General features: G+C 39.0%; 1 protein-coding gene across 1 annotated transcript in view; it reads right to left on the reverse strand.

Annotated features, from left to right (window-relative positions):
* TTC33 (tetratricopeptide repeat domain 33) overlaps window positions 1-18448 on the reverse strand; it is a 156300-nt gene that overhangs the window by 132601 nt on the left and 5251 nt on the right. The window contains exon 2 of the mRNA XM_072416635.1: window positions 17127-17348. Within this exon, the coding sequence (XP_072272736.1) occupies window positions 17127-17347 (221 nt within the window). The 5' untranslated portion in view covers window position 17348. The remainder of the gene's footprint in view (window positions 1-17126; window positions 17349-18448) is intronic.

The raw sequence follows: 18448 nt of genomic DNA on the forward strand, positions 1-18448 counted from the left end.
AGTATCACTGCAAAATTTTCAAAAAAAGAACCAGCACAGGGGTGCAGGCAAAACATGTTATTACATTGTCCATCCGGGCCATTGTTTCTCAACCAAGGATCCTCCAGAGGTTACCAGGGTATCCTCTGAGGGTTTGTGCCTCTGAGGTCAGTGACATTACTTTTTAAAGGCCAGTAATGAGTAGTTCAGTAAGAGGCATTCAGTAAGGCAGTAAGAGGCATTCTTCTCACTGACCACCATGATAATATACTGTGACCTGTGGATATAGTAACTATAGCAGAGGTTTCCTTAAGACCTGAAAGTTTTTTCAAGGAGTTTCTCAGTTTTAAAAGGGTCGAGAAAGGCTGATCCAGACTGCTCAAAAGACTTATAAGTGCTGTTATGATGAATCACTTGCACATGTTGATAACTGCAAAGTAAATAACAAAGATCATATATTCAGACTTGTAAAAGTACAAAAGATTGTAAAGTATGGGGCAGATTAGCATATCCATATATAGCCATTATCAAGCAAGGACAAGATGTCCTACATATGGGGTGTGTTATATGACACCTGACATCACTTCAATACATTCATGAGCAATGATCACTAACTGTTTATCTATAGAATTATTTAGCTATAACATTAGTTAGGGAAGAAGTTATCTTATTCAGAGTCAAAACACACCAGATTTCACAACTTTATAAAGCCTCCCCTAAAACAAATATTGTTCAGAAAAGATTACTGCAAAGTTGAACTTCACCAACTTACGTGCAGAGAAATAAAGAAAGTTCTAGGGTAAAAAATTACACCATTTTTTGGCTAACTTAAAGTGCACCTAAACTCAAAATGTTTTCTTTACATAAAGGGGTAGACAACTCTTTTATATTAAGTAAAAATGTGTTTGTTTATTTTTTTAAAGTGCAAAACCTGTGGCAATCAAGACAGAATGGGTGCGCAGAGCCTCCCGGGATACCTACGTTACGCATCCCAGGAGACTCTGGCTGCTCCTTCTGCGCATGCCTTTTATTTAATGGGATGAAAACAATGCCAATCTCACACATGCACAGTGAAATCAGCACTTTTTTCTCTATCTACATCACCCAATCTCGTTCCTGCGCATTGTGAGATCAGGTGACTTACGAAGAAGAACCCAGAAGAAGACTGAAGAAGATGGCAGCGCCAGGCCGAAATAGGATACTGAGACAACGCGAGACCCTTTCCATGAAATCTCCAAATGGGTCGACGTTCTGGGATTAAAGGTAAGTTTGATTTTTTTTTTTTTTTTTTTATTTCGTTTCACTTTAAGTAAGATGTAAGGTCTCTTTTTCAGGCTTTTTGCAGTCCAAGAAAATGAAAATTCTTTTGTACATTTAATTTGCATTTGTAATGATGTTTATCTTACTTTTCCCATAAAACTCTGTACACCAGAAAACACGCTCAGTGTTCTGATGCTATCAGCTTATTCTGCATTTGTGCACAGAACAATTCCTAATGCAATGTTCATCGAACCTGTCCTGAAATCCTACAGTTTTTTATTTTTTTAAGACAATAATGACCCATGAAAATCTGAGTTCACCTGCAAACCAGCAACTGTCTGCAAACATAAGAGCTACTTTAAGGAATACATGAGAGAGACATAAGAGGCTGATCCAGACAGGAGTTGTTTAGCCAGTGCACAAGAAAGGAAAGGTGCGTGAAGGAATCACAAGTAATGCTTGTAAGATATATATTTAGATGTTTTCAGCTAAGTATCAGTTGTTTAGCTGAGGTTCTGCTTTAAATGTTCCACATAAATTTTATTTGGACGGGGAAAATTGTCCAAAGGAAGGAAATGTCAAGGGGACTGGGACATGATAACTCACCGCCGAGGAAAGAGAACATCAACTTGGAACAGCTTATTCTCCTCTATAATGTAAAGTTGTGTTTCTTTTTCTTTCTATGATTCTCTTTAACAATGCTATGAAATTAAAAAGACTTAATGAATGTTGGTTTAGAAAATTATGTTATGTGTTTCTGATTCCAAGCCTTTTCCCCTGAGTATTTGCTCATTTAGTGAATCAGTGTGCTGACATTCCGGGCTGGTTGCTGTTCACATAGGGAGGTCTAATAGGGCCCCCTAATGTTCCCATAAAGAGAAATCAACACAACTTTATATAGGGGAATTACAGCAATAAAGGTAATTTCCAAATGTAATATAAAAGTATTGGATCAGATTTTTTACTAACTGATTGATTTAGGGTTAATGTATGCAGTTGTACAAAGTTGAGGCTAAAGTGGTCACCATGGGCCGTTCTGCTTGTACCCCTAGCCCATCTTTTTTGAAGAAACCTCACCGGTATTCATCATATGTTGTAGGTATTAAAATATTGACTTTGGATGAAGTAAAATTTATTATTTATTTTTAAATTTGCTGGTTTACTATGTCATAGGTCTCGGGATTTTTGTTCCTGATAAAGCAGAATATCCTTTCGCGAAACTCATCGAACTGCAATAACCCAATCATGGAGACTATTATGAGTTCCTCAATCCTAGGGAGTTCCTATATTGGTATGTAACAAAAAAAGTTTTTATTCTTATAAAATAAATGATAATTTTGTGTGTATATATATATATATATATATATATATATATATATATATATATATATACTATTTGATTAACGAATTATGTAAAGCCTCAAAAATACCTTTTGTTAGGTTGGTGATTTGTAATATAAAAAGATTTTAAAAGCAGTAACACTTTGATAAAAAAGCTCCTTTATTAGTGTTTTGTTGTGCTTATGTTAAATGTGTATTTGGTCACTCAACAATTTCAATGGTTTATTTGGTCTCAATATTTTTTAGACATTTTTGGAGTGTATATAGTGGTTTTGCACCATACAAAATGTGCAGAATTGCAATCACTATCTACTTATTATCACAGATCTTTTTGGACTGTCCGTTAAAACAGTTCAGCAGAGGCTGCTCATTTTAAAGAGGAACTATACATGCCGGTGGGTGGGGACCCTTTGCCATAATCAGCAAGTAAGTGCAATACTGTTGCTAAATTTTGCACACGCTTACAAGAGAAAGACCAGTGTTCTCAGAGAAGTTAAAGCCAGGTATTCAAATAGTGGGCAGACAAGATGCAAAAAAATTAGTATAGATATGGTTTAGCTCTCCTTGGCAGAGCTGACAAAATGCTAGTTGTCACAGACATCTCACTCCACACTGAGCCCAGCCTGAGCTACTGTCTGATGAGAGCAAAGATAATATTTTAGAGAAATCTTAGTGTTCGGCACCAGGACATTATTAACAAAGAAACATTGCATGCCTCTTTTGTCAATTAGCTCTACCTCCTGGTAACTTTTTGTTTTTTTGAGATTAAGTCTGCTATAAAGCGGAACCTATCATCACATCGTGGCAGTAAAGACTGTATGGCAAACCCATAGACTGCTGGGGTATGGGTTAATGTATCCCAGGAGACTGCAAAATCAGGCATACGCAAAAGTGCTGATCCCACGCATGCGCAGTGCCAGATCGTATGACGCCAGCAGAAGAACCAGGAAGAATATTGCCGTACCCGTAGTCCAGCCCACGAGCGGAACCAACTCAACTAGATTTGCAGAGGGATCAACGGCTTTCGTTCTGTAAAGGTAAGTGGTGGTTTTTCCGCTTTAAGAGCATCTCTCTAACAGATGCTCTATATAAATTATGTTTGGAGGAGTCTTTCTTCGAAATCATTTAGCTGTGGTAGGTTGTAAAGGGTAGGTGTTCAAATTACAGGCTACACAGACCCAAAGTGCTAACTCAAGGCACTTAATAATGCAAATCTTGGTGAGCTTGGAAAGGCAATGCTCTGCCACCCTCTCCATCCAGCACTTGTGTGGCTGCCCATTATGTTGAGAAATGAACCAATAGAGAAATGAAAGCGAACTTGGACCAAAGCTTGACATGATACTCGGATCTTGGCTTTTAGGGCTCATGCACTCATGAAGAATATCTTAAAGCCCAGAAACAAAAGGTAAAAGGTGAGATTTGCTTGATTTTCCTGTTATACTACAAGATCTCAAGTAATGAGATTGAGTATTAAAAGCAAAATTGTTCTTTAAATAAACTTTCTATCATGTTGTCGGCACACTAATACTCCGTGTCCTTTGTAACCCAGTGGCATTTCCTGCTCCTCTGTGCACAGCAGACACCCGTCTTAATTAATGATTTACAGGAAGCTTGATGAGACCGTTGTGTCCAGGTCAGGAAATTAAAGCCTATAGCAATCTCAGTGGTTGGATCTGTAATAGTGAGAATTATTCAGACAAAGTAGAACAACTCAGAACAATTACCTTCAGTAAATGGAAATTACAGTTATGATTTGTAAAGTGAAAGTCATAATTAGAAAGAAATCATTTTGGATGCTGCCTAATGGACATGTTGATTGACAATGGCTTGTCAATCAACATGTCCATTGTCAATCAACTTTTCTTGTGAAAAGTTGGGTGAAAATACAGGGGCTGCCACCTGCCTACAGCTTCTGGATGGTTGGTTACTGAAAAGTACTGGGTGGTGCAACGGGCAAAAAGGGGCTGGGAAGATCACTGGAGTCTGTGAAGTACAGTTCATTTACTGTTTTTATTGATTCTATTTTTTTGTCTGTGGCCCTATAGGACAAATATTCTTCCTGTCCCTGTGATACCCATAAAGAAAAGTCCTTGTAGGAGTCAGAAAAAAAAAAAAAAGTTTTTAATGAACTGTAATTATTTACCGCCAAAATAATATGCAGCACTGAATTTTAAATAGGGGATGCAAATGACAGACAGATACAGACAGTGACACAGGAGGAGGAGCAGACCCTGTCCTGAAGAACTTACAATCTAAGAGTTTTGCTCTACTCTGCAAGAATGTTTTTGCTGTCAGTACATCAGTGGGGTACTGACAGGTTCCTTCCAATACCAATACGGTGACATCAAGAGAATCAATAAGATTAGTTGGCTGCAAGCCTGGACAGCAAATAACTAGTTGGAGAAGAGGTCCTGCAGAGGCTTGTGTAATGGTGATTGCATGCTTTTTTTTCTTTTAAATCAGTAATTGCATTAAGAATTCTCTGCTTGACTATTAACTCCATATATAAGTAAACTAGAAAGCCCCAATGCACAGCTAGGATAAAGTCATGGGTATTCTGTTTCAATTTTAATATAAAAAATTTTTTAAATAAAACAAATTTAATTATTTTTATTTTAATTCAAATTTAACATAATACTTAAGATTTCTAAAGATATATGCTGACCTCAAATGCCTTCTAAAAATCATGCATATTTAGGAGTCGGTTGGTGAATTGAGAGCAGGAAGCCCATTAGGTTTCCCCTGAGACTTTTACTATTGAACCATTTAGAAAACTAAGATGTGATCAGTGTCAATAGACCTGAGGAAAAATGTGCCAAGGATCCGATATACTGAAAAATGGAATGCTCACCTATACTGGAAGGAATAATTACAAAGCCTGGCCTTACATCACCCTGCCAACTTCTAATGAAATACCCTACATGTGCAATGAACTGCTCAGAAAAGCAGAGCAGGGGCACCATCCAGACTAATGAAGAATTTGCAGACAACAGAGAAATAACATTTCTGGTTAATGTATTTGTTATCATTACAAATGTAATGCAATTTTAATAAAGAACTATAAAAATCTCCTTTTTACATTATGAACAATAAAGCAAACGTGAAAAAATTTGAAATAAAATGTAATAATCTTGATTTTTTTTTTTTTTTTTTTGCTGACCTTTGTCTGATACATGCCAAGAATCACAATGTAGGATGAAGGGAGATTCGTATAGAAGACATAGAAAAGGATTTTCCCAGAACATTAAATACTCATGACGTTCTTACAGATGCTTGGCCCAAACACTGTAAACATGTAAAAGTGAAGATTTGCAGACAGCAAAATATATACTAAATAAACAAATTCAGCAGAACACAGTTATGGCTTAATTGTGTATTTTTTTATAGAGCAGACAGAGAGATAAATAAAGTGTTTGGCTGGTGGGAAAGATGGAGCTTGTAGTTAAATCTAAACATAGGAATATCCACAACTGATTTTATTTTGGAAGATCATTTAGAATTATAATCTATATATTATGACCTCCAATGGGTACCATTTTATGTTTAAATAATTATTCTTTTGGAAGACTTCAGGCTGGTCATGTGATCCCACAGGACCCGCTTCCTCTTTGCATTTTGTCTAGGCAGGTTGGCCTGGTTAAGTCATCCCCGTTCCCTAGTAGGATGCTGCCATCTTTCTGTTCATTTTAGCACAGAGTAGGAGTTTAAACTACTTTCCTTATTCTGCATTTATATTCTTTAATATAACCAAGATTTTTTCTCTTAAAAATCCCATGAGAAAAATAATCTGTTTATACTCAATTCAAACCAGTAGATGGTGCTGCGTCATCATGTAATATGTGTAACAAACTTTCGCAATCAAAAACATATTAGATCAGTGGTCACCAACCTTTTCAGACTGGCAGACTGCTAAATTTGCCGACTGTGGACCGCGCAGGCGTGGGGAGCAGGGTGTCACTCAAAGGGGAAGAAACTTCACCTTTAGTGACATCATAATGCCAGAACTTGCCCACTCTTTCATCCCTGGTCTGCAATGGCAGAGTGGGTGGGTTGTGTGCAGGGATACAACCTGCCCACTTCCCTGAGCCTGCGATGCGTATGGGAGACATGGCCTGCAGCTCTGGCAAGTGCATCCCCCCAGTGGGGTCCTTCTCCTGAAAACACACCTTGGATGTATTTATTTACATTCATTTTATTGGCATTTCTGTATGTTACTGTTTTGAATGTTAGCAGTCACATGCGCATTTTGTGCTCTAGGTTAATACTCAAGTTAAAGCATTTTCCTAAATTTTCAGGTAAAAAGGAGTACCTCGGTTCATTAGTACCTCAGAACTACATTTTATTCTGACAATACTGTGGCTCAGACGTTAGCACTCTGAACTTAGCAGCTCTAGGTCCCAGGTTTGAATCTCGGCCAGGGTACCGTCCGCGTGGAGTTTGTATATTCTCCCTGTGTTTGTGTGGTCTCCTCCCACATTCCACAAACATGCAGTTAGGTTATTTTGTCGCCCCCCCCCCCCAAATGACATATGACTATGGTAGGGACATCAGATTTTGAGCCCTTTTCCAGGACAGCTAGTGACAAGACTATGGACTTTGTAAAGTGATGTGTAATATATATGTGCTATATGAATACAAGACAATAATATTAAGTTTGGTTTATATTTGAGTACATACACTAACTTTGCTATCTCTGGGTAATGATGGTTCTAAAGGAAAACAGCCACAAAAAAGACTTGAAGGCCGTTGTTGACCTCTTTTTTAAATGACATTTTCCTGACTGCTATGCTGATCCTATGGCTTCAATATTTGAGTCTAGGCAAGGATTAAGTCTTCCAAAAAGACCATCTGACTTTTCTAACTGTACTTAATCCAGGTCAGAGACTAAAGCTGCATACACACTTCCAATAATTATTGTTGGAAACGAACAGCCAATGACTGATTGGCCAAAAATCGTTCACAAAAAAGGTGACCAATGAAGTCGACGAACGAGGATTGTCGTTGGAAATGAACGACCGTCACGGCAGATCCGATTGGCTGACGATCATTATTTATCTATCTTCTGCAAGTGTTTCTGCATTACACTTTCCCCTTTACATGTCACTCCCTGCATTGTTCAAACGATTGTATCTAGTGTGTGTACACTATTGGTGGATTATATTTGAACGATCGTATTGTTACAGCATGTACAGAATTGTGCACAATACGATCATTCAAATATAATCATTGATCGGTTGTAGTTGTTTGTTTTCTAACGATAATTATTGGAAGCGTGTACCTAGCTTAAGAAACACTACAGTTAGTGGGTTACTGTAAAAGCCACATAAGTAGCAATTCCAGAATGAGTCCAGCAAAGACCCCCTTAAATTTTTAATTCAATAGAAACAATGACACATAATGATTAAAAGAGAAACGCAAAATGGGAAGCAAAGCACTTTAAATAGTTATTATCAGATGTATACAATTTAGGTTGTGTTAAACTAACATCCTAAGATTGCAATTTCTTTAGAATTTCAAAGGAAACCAGACAGACTATAAAACCATTACAAGTGTCTGGCAAGTAAATAATGAGATTATATGGATGCATGTGCTTCCTCTATAGACATTTTATCATTTACTTTAAACAACTAAAATTGCCACTTACAGCACTAAAATCATATTCGTACAAAGCAGGATTTTTTTTAAATCTAAACTTTATTGTTTGTTGATATTACATTTGGTTATCAATGGATGGAACTGTTGCAGTGAGGCTACCCTTGCTCTTCAAGGGTTACATTTCTTTTTTTGCCTGGACAACCTTGAAAATCATTTTACTGACCAAATCCCTTGTTATACCAGCGGATGGCACTCTTTTCTCCAATGCTCCAGGTTGTGGGCAGGCCTTTAGTGCACGGGACTGATGTGGGACTGATGTGGGACTGCTGATCCATCATTGTAGCCCAATGACTGCAGAAGCCTGAAGCTTAGGGAACCTCAGGGGAATGGTCACACAAGAGAAAAATGTTTGCAGAAGTAAGGAATAAGATAAGTAAAAGGGCCTTAAAAATTAGGCACTTTATTAGACCCTAAAAATTAGGCAAAAAAAATACCCCCATGAATTGATGCAGGTGCAGGAGGAGCTCCACAGCAAGGGAAGTTTTGTCAGTTCCATGCGGCTAAGGTTTTAAGGAAACCTGCTTTGATAAGAGTATAGGGGCTGCTGACCTCAATTTGAAAATTTCAACTACCCAGGTAGAGTTTCAATACTTCCTGCATCACAAAGCAAAAACAAGCGCATTGCAAGTTAAAGTGTATCTAAACCCAGGAACATTTTGCAGATTATCAGTGCTTAAATATGGATGCTGCATTAGTTTTCATTTTTTCTTTATTTTCACCTGGTGATCCTGCACACATTTTCTGCCCTAAGGTGACAACACAGCATAGTCACCCTAAGGGAAGAAACTTTTAGAACTAAAAGAACCCTGCCCCTCTCCACATAAACAAAGCATAGACAGAAGATGTTCCACAAAGGTAAAATGGGAACAAATGCTAACTTCTAACATTCAGTATAGGTACAACAAAGAGGAAGTTATTGAATCAGAAGTCTTCTGGGAGGATCAACTGGTATTTACATTTATCAAACAGATATAAAAGACAACCATATATTTACCTTAAGAAAATGGTCTTCAAAGAGAAATTCCATTCTAATGAAATAAAAAGGCCTTGTTGTAAATGAGTAGGTGCTGGGAAGATCTTGTTTTTTTGGTGTATATGTTTCCCCTTTAATATAGTTAACAATACAAATATAAACAAGAATGTACATATGAAATATTGTGCTTTATTTATAAATGATTCCCCTGTCGATATTCCTTTCATTTCCTATTGTGACAGCTGTGCACTTTTGACAGTGGAACTGAAAGGAGACCTGTAGAGAGATACAACCATCTGTCTGTGAATTTCAGAGGAACTGACTGGGGGAATCATTTATAAATTAATCCCACTAGTGGACAGCAGGTGGAGATATTTCTCCTGGTTTTACACAAAAGCCTGGTGTTTGCAAAACTCAATAGCTGAAGCTGAAAATCACACACAAAGAAGTGAGAGCAGCAATTCCCCTGTCTCCCTGATTCTCAATTTAGACCTACTCATACAAAGCTTCAGTTAGAAAGGCTCAGAAGGTAAACAGTTTCTGCTGTGGTTTATCCTAAAGGCAATCCATATTGCTGTGACACCAATGAGAAGTACATGTCCTGAATACTCCCCAAATAATATACCAAATACTCAGCATTCAGTAGGATCTCACTGGAAAAATCAGGATCTTTTTCTATTGGAAAGATGCAATTTGTAATGGGGAGAAGACAGAAGTTTTACGCCAAGTTTTCATTTAACTTTCAAAATGTTTCTAATATGTTAGAAAACCCAGACAGGTATTTGATACTTTTATATAGCTAGAATTATGTTGAGTGGATAACCAAGGGATTACAATGTCAGGTTCGTCCCAGGCGAGAATCTGACATGTGTACAGAGGTCACCTGGCATGGTTCATCGATCCGTCCCGATGGATCCATAAGTGATATGAGAAGAGCACAACAGGGTGCCGCTTGCTTGTTCTCTCTTGGGCCATCACATGGGTCGGCAAGACAAAGGCGATGTAATTTTTTACCCTGCCAACCTCTCCCACCAGCCATGATCTGCCTGCTTTACATAGAGAAGAAAACTGGTTTTAAAATAAGCGATGTAATAAAAATGTAATGTTGATAAGGAAGAGAAAGGAGGAAATAGGGAAGGCAGACTATGAGGACAATAAACTTTAAGAGCAACATAAACATTGCATGTGATTACACCACACATTCACCAATACAAATATTCACATCAGAGGCAATTGTGGAGGAACAAATATTAGGGGCATGTGTGTGCAAGAAAGAATAGGACACATGGGGACAATTTTGAGCTATGCATGAGGGTAACAAAACCAATAGCAGCTGTATGTTATAATCAGAGGTCATACCGGGACAGAAGGTGATGGTAGGCAGGCTATTCATAGGGAGCTGAGAAGTTGGAATAAATAGACAAAATCTAATAGATTTGACTGCAGATTTACCTAAAATTCATTATACATTACCATGACCATGCTTCTGTTGCGCAAATATTTGTAGTATGTTTTTCTTTATAATTGTTGAGTACTGTGTATAAATCATAACACTGAACTTATATACATTTTTATACTTTTACACCCTTCAGGTCTGTTTATTATACCCAATAAACTCATTTCAGATGTGCATTAAAACCACAGATCATAACACTGCCCCCACAGGCACCCCAGATCATACCACCTCCACCACAGGCACCCCAGATCATAACACAGCCCCCACAGGCACCCCAGATCATAACACTGCCCCCACAAGCACCCCAGATCATACCACCTCCACCACAGGCACCCCAGATCATAACACTGCACCCACAGGCACCCCAGATCATAACACTGCCCCCAAAGGCACCCCAGATCATAACACTGCCACCACAGGCACCCCAAGTCATATCACTGCCCTTACAGCACCCCAGATCATAGCACTGCCCCCACAGACCCTCCAGATCATAACGCTGCCCTCACAGGCACCCCTGATCATGCCACTGCTCCCACAGGTACCCAAGATCATAACACTGCTCCCACGGGCACCCCAGAACATAAAACTGCCCCCACTGTAACCCCAGAACATAACAATGCCCCCACAGACCCTCCAGATCATAACACTGTCCCCACAGGCTCCCCAGATCATAACACTGCCCCCACAGGCACCCCAGATCATAAAAAGTCGAAGCATTAAATATTTGGAACACCAATACCCGCCACACTGAAGAAGCTCTGATGACTATGAGAAAGAAATTAGTCAAATACAAACTAGATATTCACATTACAAGACATCTGCCAAAATGATTTTCACACAGCAGCTATGGAAACCAGTGCACATGTTTGGCCAGTAATAAAAGAAAAAAAATGAACATTGCCAAAAAGGAAACTAAGAAGCCAGAAGACAATTTTTACAAGATCTAATGGTTGTGTGGGTGTGATTTATTGTCTGGAGAAAAAACACTTCTTCGGTCATCACACACACTCCACCACTTCTGCAGAGTTGGAGATATTTTATTGCAGGGATTTTGTCAATGGGAACAATTATCAGTTCCATCCTCAGGCTTTGCTAAGACAGCTTGTGACCAAAGCTAATTCTCTTCCACAAAGAAGTGGAGAAGGAACACGACATGGCAACACAAATATAACACAGGAAAAACAAGCAACGGAAATATTTAGGAAAGTTTTTGGTTACAGTGGTATTTTGGTATTAGGAAATGCAAGTTTTGACCTTGTGCCATTGTTCATTCTATTGTGAAGAAAGGGTGCGCCCACACAATTCTGTGGCAAAGGTTACAGATGATGTGTTCTGAAAAAGTGAAACTCTCATCTGGCAAAATTTATTACACACACATCAGGGGAAATGAGCAGTGTTCTCCCCCGCCCCCTTTAGCCGGGCACACCACTCGGCACTTTTCAGTAACCACCCGGCTGTTTTTGGGTGGTTACTGAAGAGTTGGGTTGCAATACAGAGGCCGCTACCCACCTACAACTTCTTCTCACCCAGCTTAAAAACATTTCTGGGTTGAACACTGGCAATGGGATATGCATCGCTGCTTTGCTGAGGTTGTGTGAGCCGCACGGCGATTGCCTGCAAGTGGTAAACATTCATTAGGTGGAAGATAACACAAGAGAGTTGTTTTTATTGTAAAATAAGCCTATGTACATTACATGCCTCCTGAGACCAATAAAAGCTTTAGTATACATAGCCAAATGCTTTAATGCAGCGGGAATGAATTTTCCCTAGTCAAGAAATTAGAAAAAGAAACTCAATTTATACCAGTAGGTGGCGCTGTGTTTTAAAATAAAGCATGTAACAAATTCTTTCCAAAAACATCATGTGACTTTCAAACAAAAGTCTTAAAAGTAGATGAAGAAAACCTATTTAAGCAAATGAAACCAAAATTGGTCATGTATTTATTGAAAAAAAGTAATTGAATAACACATCTGCATGAGGCAAAAGTAAGTTACATTAAAGAGTGTGTTACATACGTCACATGTGAACACGGCTCCATCTAGTGGTGGGCAACAATAATGTAGACAATCTACAATCTATGTTACAATGCGGTTGGCTTAAGGACTAATAACTACAGGGAAGAGTTGAACCCTTTTCTTTATTTTTTTGAATGGACAACAATAATGCACAAAAGATCTTTTAAAGTGTAACTAAACCCACGATAATCGCCTATCCCGTTCTATCACAAGGAGCCACCATCTTCCTTTTTTTCTTCCTAAGGCAATCTTCAGTCATTGTGATTGGCAGTGCTCAGAAGACATGAGCATACTTTTTGCAGGCAGCAGTGACATTCTCCTTGCTCCCCTGCCATACACACACTTGCTGTTTAGTATTCTCCTGATGGTGGACTCATGAACATCAACATTCACCAATGCGAACCAGGCCTTTAGTTGCTTTAGGCGTTACCCTGGCGTCTTTGTAACCTCCCAGACTATTATACGTCTTGTAGTTGGAGTTATTTTTAATGTTTGGTAGGGTAACAGCAGTCTTGAATTACTTCCATTTGTACACAATCTGTCTGACTGTGGATTGGTGGAGTCCAAACTCTTTAGAAATGGCTTTGTAACCTTTACAGATATCAACAACTCATTTTCTGAGCTCCTCAGACTCCTCTATTATTTGAGCCATGATACACATTCACAAATGTGTTGTATGAGTGCTCAGGCTGTGCTGGATCCCCGTTCTTTAAAAAAAAAAAACAGGTCTCTCACACCTGGATGCCATCCCAATGATAGAAAACACCAGAGTTCACCTTCAAATGTTATGATAATCCCAAGGATTCACTTATTTGTGTCACACGCAGATAAGTTATTGGTTCATTTTTTGTAAAACATACATGACACAATATTATAAGTTCTGTTTTATTTAACTATGATTTCTTCATTTGTTTTTAGGACTTTTGTTTGAAAACCAAAAAATGTTTTGGGTCACATTAATACAAAAATATACAAAACTTTAGAGAGTTCACAAACTTTTAAGTACCACTGTATGTATGTGTATAGTAGTGTTTCAGCAAGTATGAATGTTTAGGCTTGTGTATATATATGTAGATGTGTGTATGTATTATTATAATTATTATCATTGTTAATAAACAGGATTTATATAGTTCCAACAGATTACGCAGCGCTGTACATTAAGTAGGGGTTTCAAATGACAGATACAGACAGTGATAGAGTAGGAGTAAAGGACCCTGCCCTGAAGAGCTTACAATCTAAAAGGAGGAGGAAGTAGCACACAATAGGAAGGGGGGGACATTATGCTACTTGAAGCGGTAGCATCTCAGTTTGATGATTAAGGTTTTGTGGCTCACAGTGACTAAGCAGATCCGTTTCATACAAAGTCTCTGCTAGTGTCTGCCAGAACAAAATCTGTGTGTTTTGCCAGATAAAACCACCGTCTGAATCTTGTTTTGAACTGGTGGAACAATACAGCATGTGCGTACAAGTTTGTTTTCCTCTTGTTGAAATTATGGTTTTCATTTATTTTATTGCTACAGAAAAGCCGAAGATACAATCATATCACACACACGAGACGTCCTAACTGCCGAGAACATGGCTATGAGAGTCAAGGGACGTTACGGGGAGAGGCTGGAAAGTTCAAAGCTGGTCTGAATGTGCGGAGAGGTCACAAAGACCTACGAACAGCTCGCATTGTCCTGACTAGAACTGGTCTGCTTTGTCTTTCTAATCTACTCCCAGCAGACGGACGAACACAGAATTCTGAAATCAGTCAGGCAAAATGATCTTTATTCAAATTCTAAGTTAAAGTAGAACTCCAGGCCAAGTACCACATAATTCAGTTTTGTGAGGGGCAGCACTAACAGCCAATCATGTATGCAGCGTGCACATCTGCTGACGAGGAATATCGTAACAGTAGGAAGCAGAAGGATAACTTATCAATCTCCCGCTGCTCATTTGCTGTGAAATTGCACGTTGTTGCTCTAATTGAATTAGAAGATCAGGCTGTCATGTCATTAGTTACCTTCAAAACAAAGCAGCCTCAGAATGATTTGTTGGGTAAGCATTAAATGTGTTGGCCCTTTACAATAAAAGATAGGAAATGGTAGGGGATGAGCTGATAAATTTCTCTTTCCCCAAATTAAAAAACTGTATAGGGTTCCCTACTTTGTCCTGTCATGTGACCAAACCCCATGTGATCATATAGTCTCTGCTAATAGAGTAGACAAGGAGTCGGTGCTTCCATTGACAGCTATAAAAAAGGCTTTAAGAACGTGCCAGCTGTAAGACTTTAGATACAGGTAGTCCCCGAGTTAAGAACATCCGACATACGGACGACTCCTAGATACGAATAAGGCTTCCCTGTTTGCTCGTGTGCAGGACGGAGGCTTGATGGGGGGGGGTTAACCAAAAGAGCAAAAATATTTAGTGCGAGAAATTACGGGCTTAGCGGTTAGGGGGTTAATGATCAAGACAAACTCTGCAGTTATTTATTTTTGCATATCAAAGCACAGCTTGCTCCAGAAGTTAAAAAAAGTCTAGGCTCCATAAAGCTTTGTTTTTTTTGCTTTTTTTGTGATTAATTCACAGTGAGGATTTTATACAGTAACTGACACCACGCTGCCTAATAATATGTTAAGAAAAACATCTGTCCTAATTGCATTTATTAAAATAATGTACCTGTTCCGACTTACATACAAATTCAACTTAAGAACAAATCTACAGTCCCTATCTCGTATGTAACCCGGGGACTACCTGTACAGTGGCCATGCAGCCAAAGTGATCCCCCCAGCCCCTTTTAGCTGGGCGCACCACCCGCCACTTTTCAGCAACCACTCGGCTGTTTTTGGGTGGTTACTGAAACCTTGAATCACAAAACTATGGCTGCAATCCACCTACAGCTTCTTCCCACCCAGCTTAAAAAAAGTCTGAGGAGAATACTGAGCCTTGTACTGATTCAAGCTAGTGCTAGAACAGCTAGAACAGCAGACTAAAACAGGCTCAGAGATTTCTGATAGTGTTCTAGTACAGTTGCTGATCGGATAAGTTGGATCATCAATGACCATGGCTATCATTCATTCAGTTGATGTCCCAGCAGTGGAATAACTTGCCCCCATTCGCCCCCAACCCCTCCAAAGACAAAAAGACAGAAGTCCAGCTCCCTCTAGTGGACCTTTAAAAAAAACCATGCTACTGTCTGCAAAGCTATTGCTCCTGATTGCTAACCCTAGACCAGCCTTTTTCATCTTGAAATATTTTTTATATCTCAAGGAACCCCTGCTAAAACCACATTATTAGTGGTCAGTGGGGGAAAAAAAGCCTTTTAAAATTGGTAGCAGTAGAAAAAATGCCCCCTACAGTGGTGACAAGAATACCACATTCATAAGCCACTAAAACCAATATTAGAGTCATGCAGCTTGATGCATATAGGCATTATCCAATAAGAGGTCAACCAGCCGCAGTCTTAGGAGCCCTCAGAAACTATTGGAAGATCCTTGGGGTTCTATGGAAGCCTGGTTGAGAACGGCTGCTTTAGATAATACTTTATAGATAAAGGAGTCAATAACTGAACTGTTTGCTTTATAATGCAGGAACTCTACCCACGTTTTCAATGCAATGGCAGGATCAGAGTGAGAAGATTCCCCTATCTCTGAACAGCCATAACGTGAGCTACTTATTACACTGGCATGCGTTTCTGTAAAACGTCCACTAGAGGGAGCAAAGCTCAAAATAAATAGTGAATCATGCACCATCTAGTGGACGCTTCTGTGAAGTACAAGGAGAAGTCACCGAACAATTAGAAAAGCAGCCAAACTTTCAGTGTGTGACAATCAATAAATGATGGCAGGGCAATCTCACCTCTGGAGTCCCACACAGCTATTACAAACACTTTTACAGTGATATATTTCTTTTAGTCTTCACCACCATCCACAAGCTTTGACTCAAAAGATCAAAACTTACCTGAAACCCAAAAATAAGAAATTGATTTAGCTGGAAGTAATTCTTTAAAGCTGCAATTATTCAGCAGTCAATATAATAACAAACAATATCCTACTTTTCCATATTTTCTTTTTTGTAGTAAAGAGTAAAAAGAGAGAACAGCATTGATCTGATACGGCTGCAGGTAACAATCCTAAAACAGGGAGCCCAATTACCAAAACTGCAGAATCCATGACAATAATAACAAAAATAAGCATATAAAAATCAATATTTTCCAGTTTCGCAATACACGGACAATGAAAAACTCAGAAAATGTTTTGCTGCTAAATCCAATGCATCAATGCAAATTGCACCCCATGGAAACATTTTTTAAAGTGTTATAGCACCATCTAGTGGCACAAGTGATGAACAACACATCTTATATATACATTCCCAATGCATTGGGTCTGATTTATTAAAGCTCTCTAAGACCTAAGAAGATAAACTATCATGAGAGAACCCGGGTGAAATTGGATGCTAGCCTTACCTGCCGTTCAGTGCCAGAAGAGCTCCTTCATCTTTCAGGCGTTTGCTTTTTGCGATATTATTCTCAAAGAGAATTTCTTTCTTCCGTTTTACAGAGTGAATCCAGTCTACGTCATCGGTCTTAATGACACCATCTTCCTCAGCAGAATCCTTCTTAAAGTTTTGGGAGGTCTCCTTCGAAACCTTTTCCCCAATCTTTCTCTTCCAGCCAAAGGACGCCATACTAGAAAAAAAAAAACCTTCTATAATTATTATATCCACAGCTCACAGTATATTAGGATGATCAGGCTATGCATAGACTTAGACCTATGATAGAGGTGACAGATGTGAGCAGTTCAGCCAGCAAAGGGAACTTTTGGATATCATGCAAAAGCACAGCGAACCCAAACTTTCCAAGTTGTGTTCAACCATGTTGGGTGGGAAGAAGCTGTAGGTGAGTGGGCTGCAGCTGTATTGTGACCCTACTGCCAAAAAGTGCCGGGTGGTGCGCCCAACTTAAAGGGCCTGGGGAGATCACTGCTATGACATCTTCAGCTGACTTCAGCTCCTATACCCTGCCTTTGCCTTTTGACTGACAATGGCTCCCCCTTGTGGAGACCTGTGGTACGCTTGCTTTATACAAATCTTATGGAGTCTACCTCCTGCAGGAAGCAAAGGAAGACTAGCAGTTACATGACCAGAGGTCAAAGCTTCCAAAAATGCTAATTACAGACATTTCTCAGCACTGAAGATGAAGCATGCATGAAATGTGTAGACATGGTGTCTAGTTTGCTACTTTAATTTGCTTTCCATTCCCATACACTTTAATTAACAATATTGCCATTAATAGGAATATGAAACCAAACATTTTCTGCTTTCCAGGAAAACCACAGAAAACAAATAATAAATTCTGGAACACACATATGGCTTTAACTCAACACTCCAATGTCACTTTGATCCAAGAAAGGAACGCAACTAAATACTGTGAGGACGTAAAGGTGCCGTGTGATCAAACTGCATGATTTCAACAACAAAAATGTTTCAACACCACATATCCAAATAAACATAAAAAAAACAAAAAAAGCGTTGGAAATTTATATAAATCAAAAACGAGTAGCAAAGTGCTAAATCCTACAATGAGCTCTACCAAATGTTTTGGTGGAAAGAAATGAGAAACTCCATTAGCATTTTATTGACGGTGATCCAGACAGAAAGTGAGGAAGGTATTCAGGGACACAATATAACCCTGGCCAAGGCTGTAACAGCTCACCGCTATTCCCAAAACTAAAATAAGGAAAGATCTCTAAGATACTGAGCCAGCATTGGTATTGTCTGGGCACATTA

Source organism: Pyxicephalus adspersus, chromosome 6, assembly GCF_032062135.1.
Source record: "Pyxicephalus adspersus chromosome 6, UCB_Pads_2.0, whole genome shotgun sequence".
Lineage (NCBI taxonomy): Eukaryota > Metazoa > Chordata > Amphibia > Anura > Pyxicephalidae > Pyxicephalus > Pyxicephalus adspersus.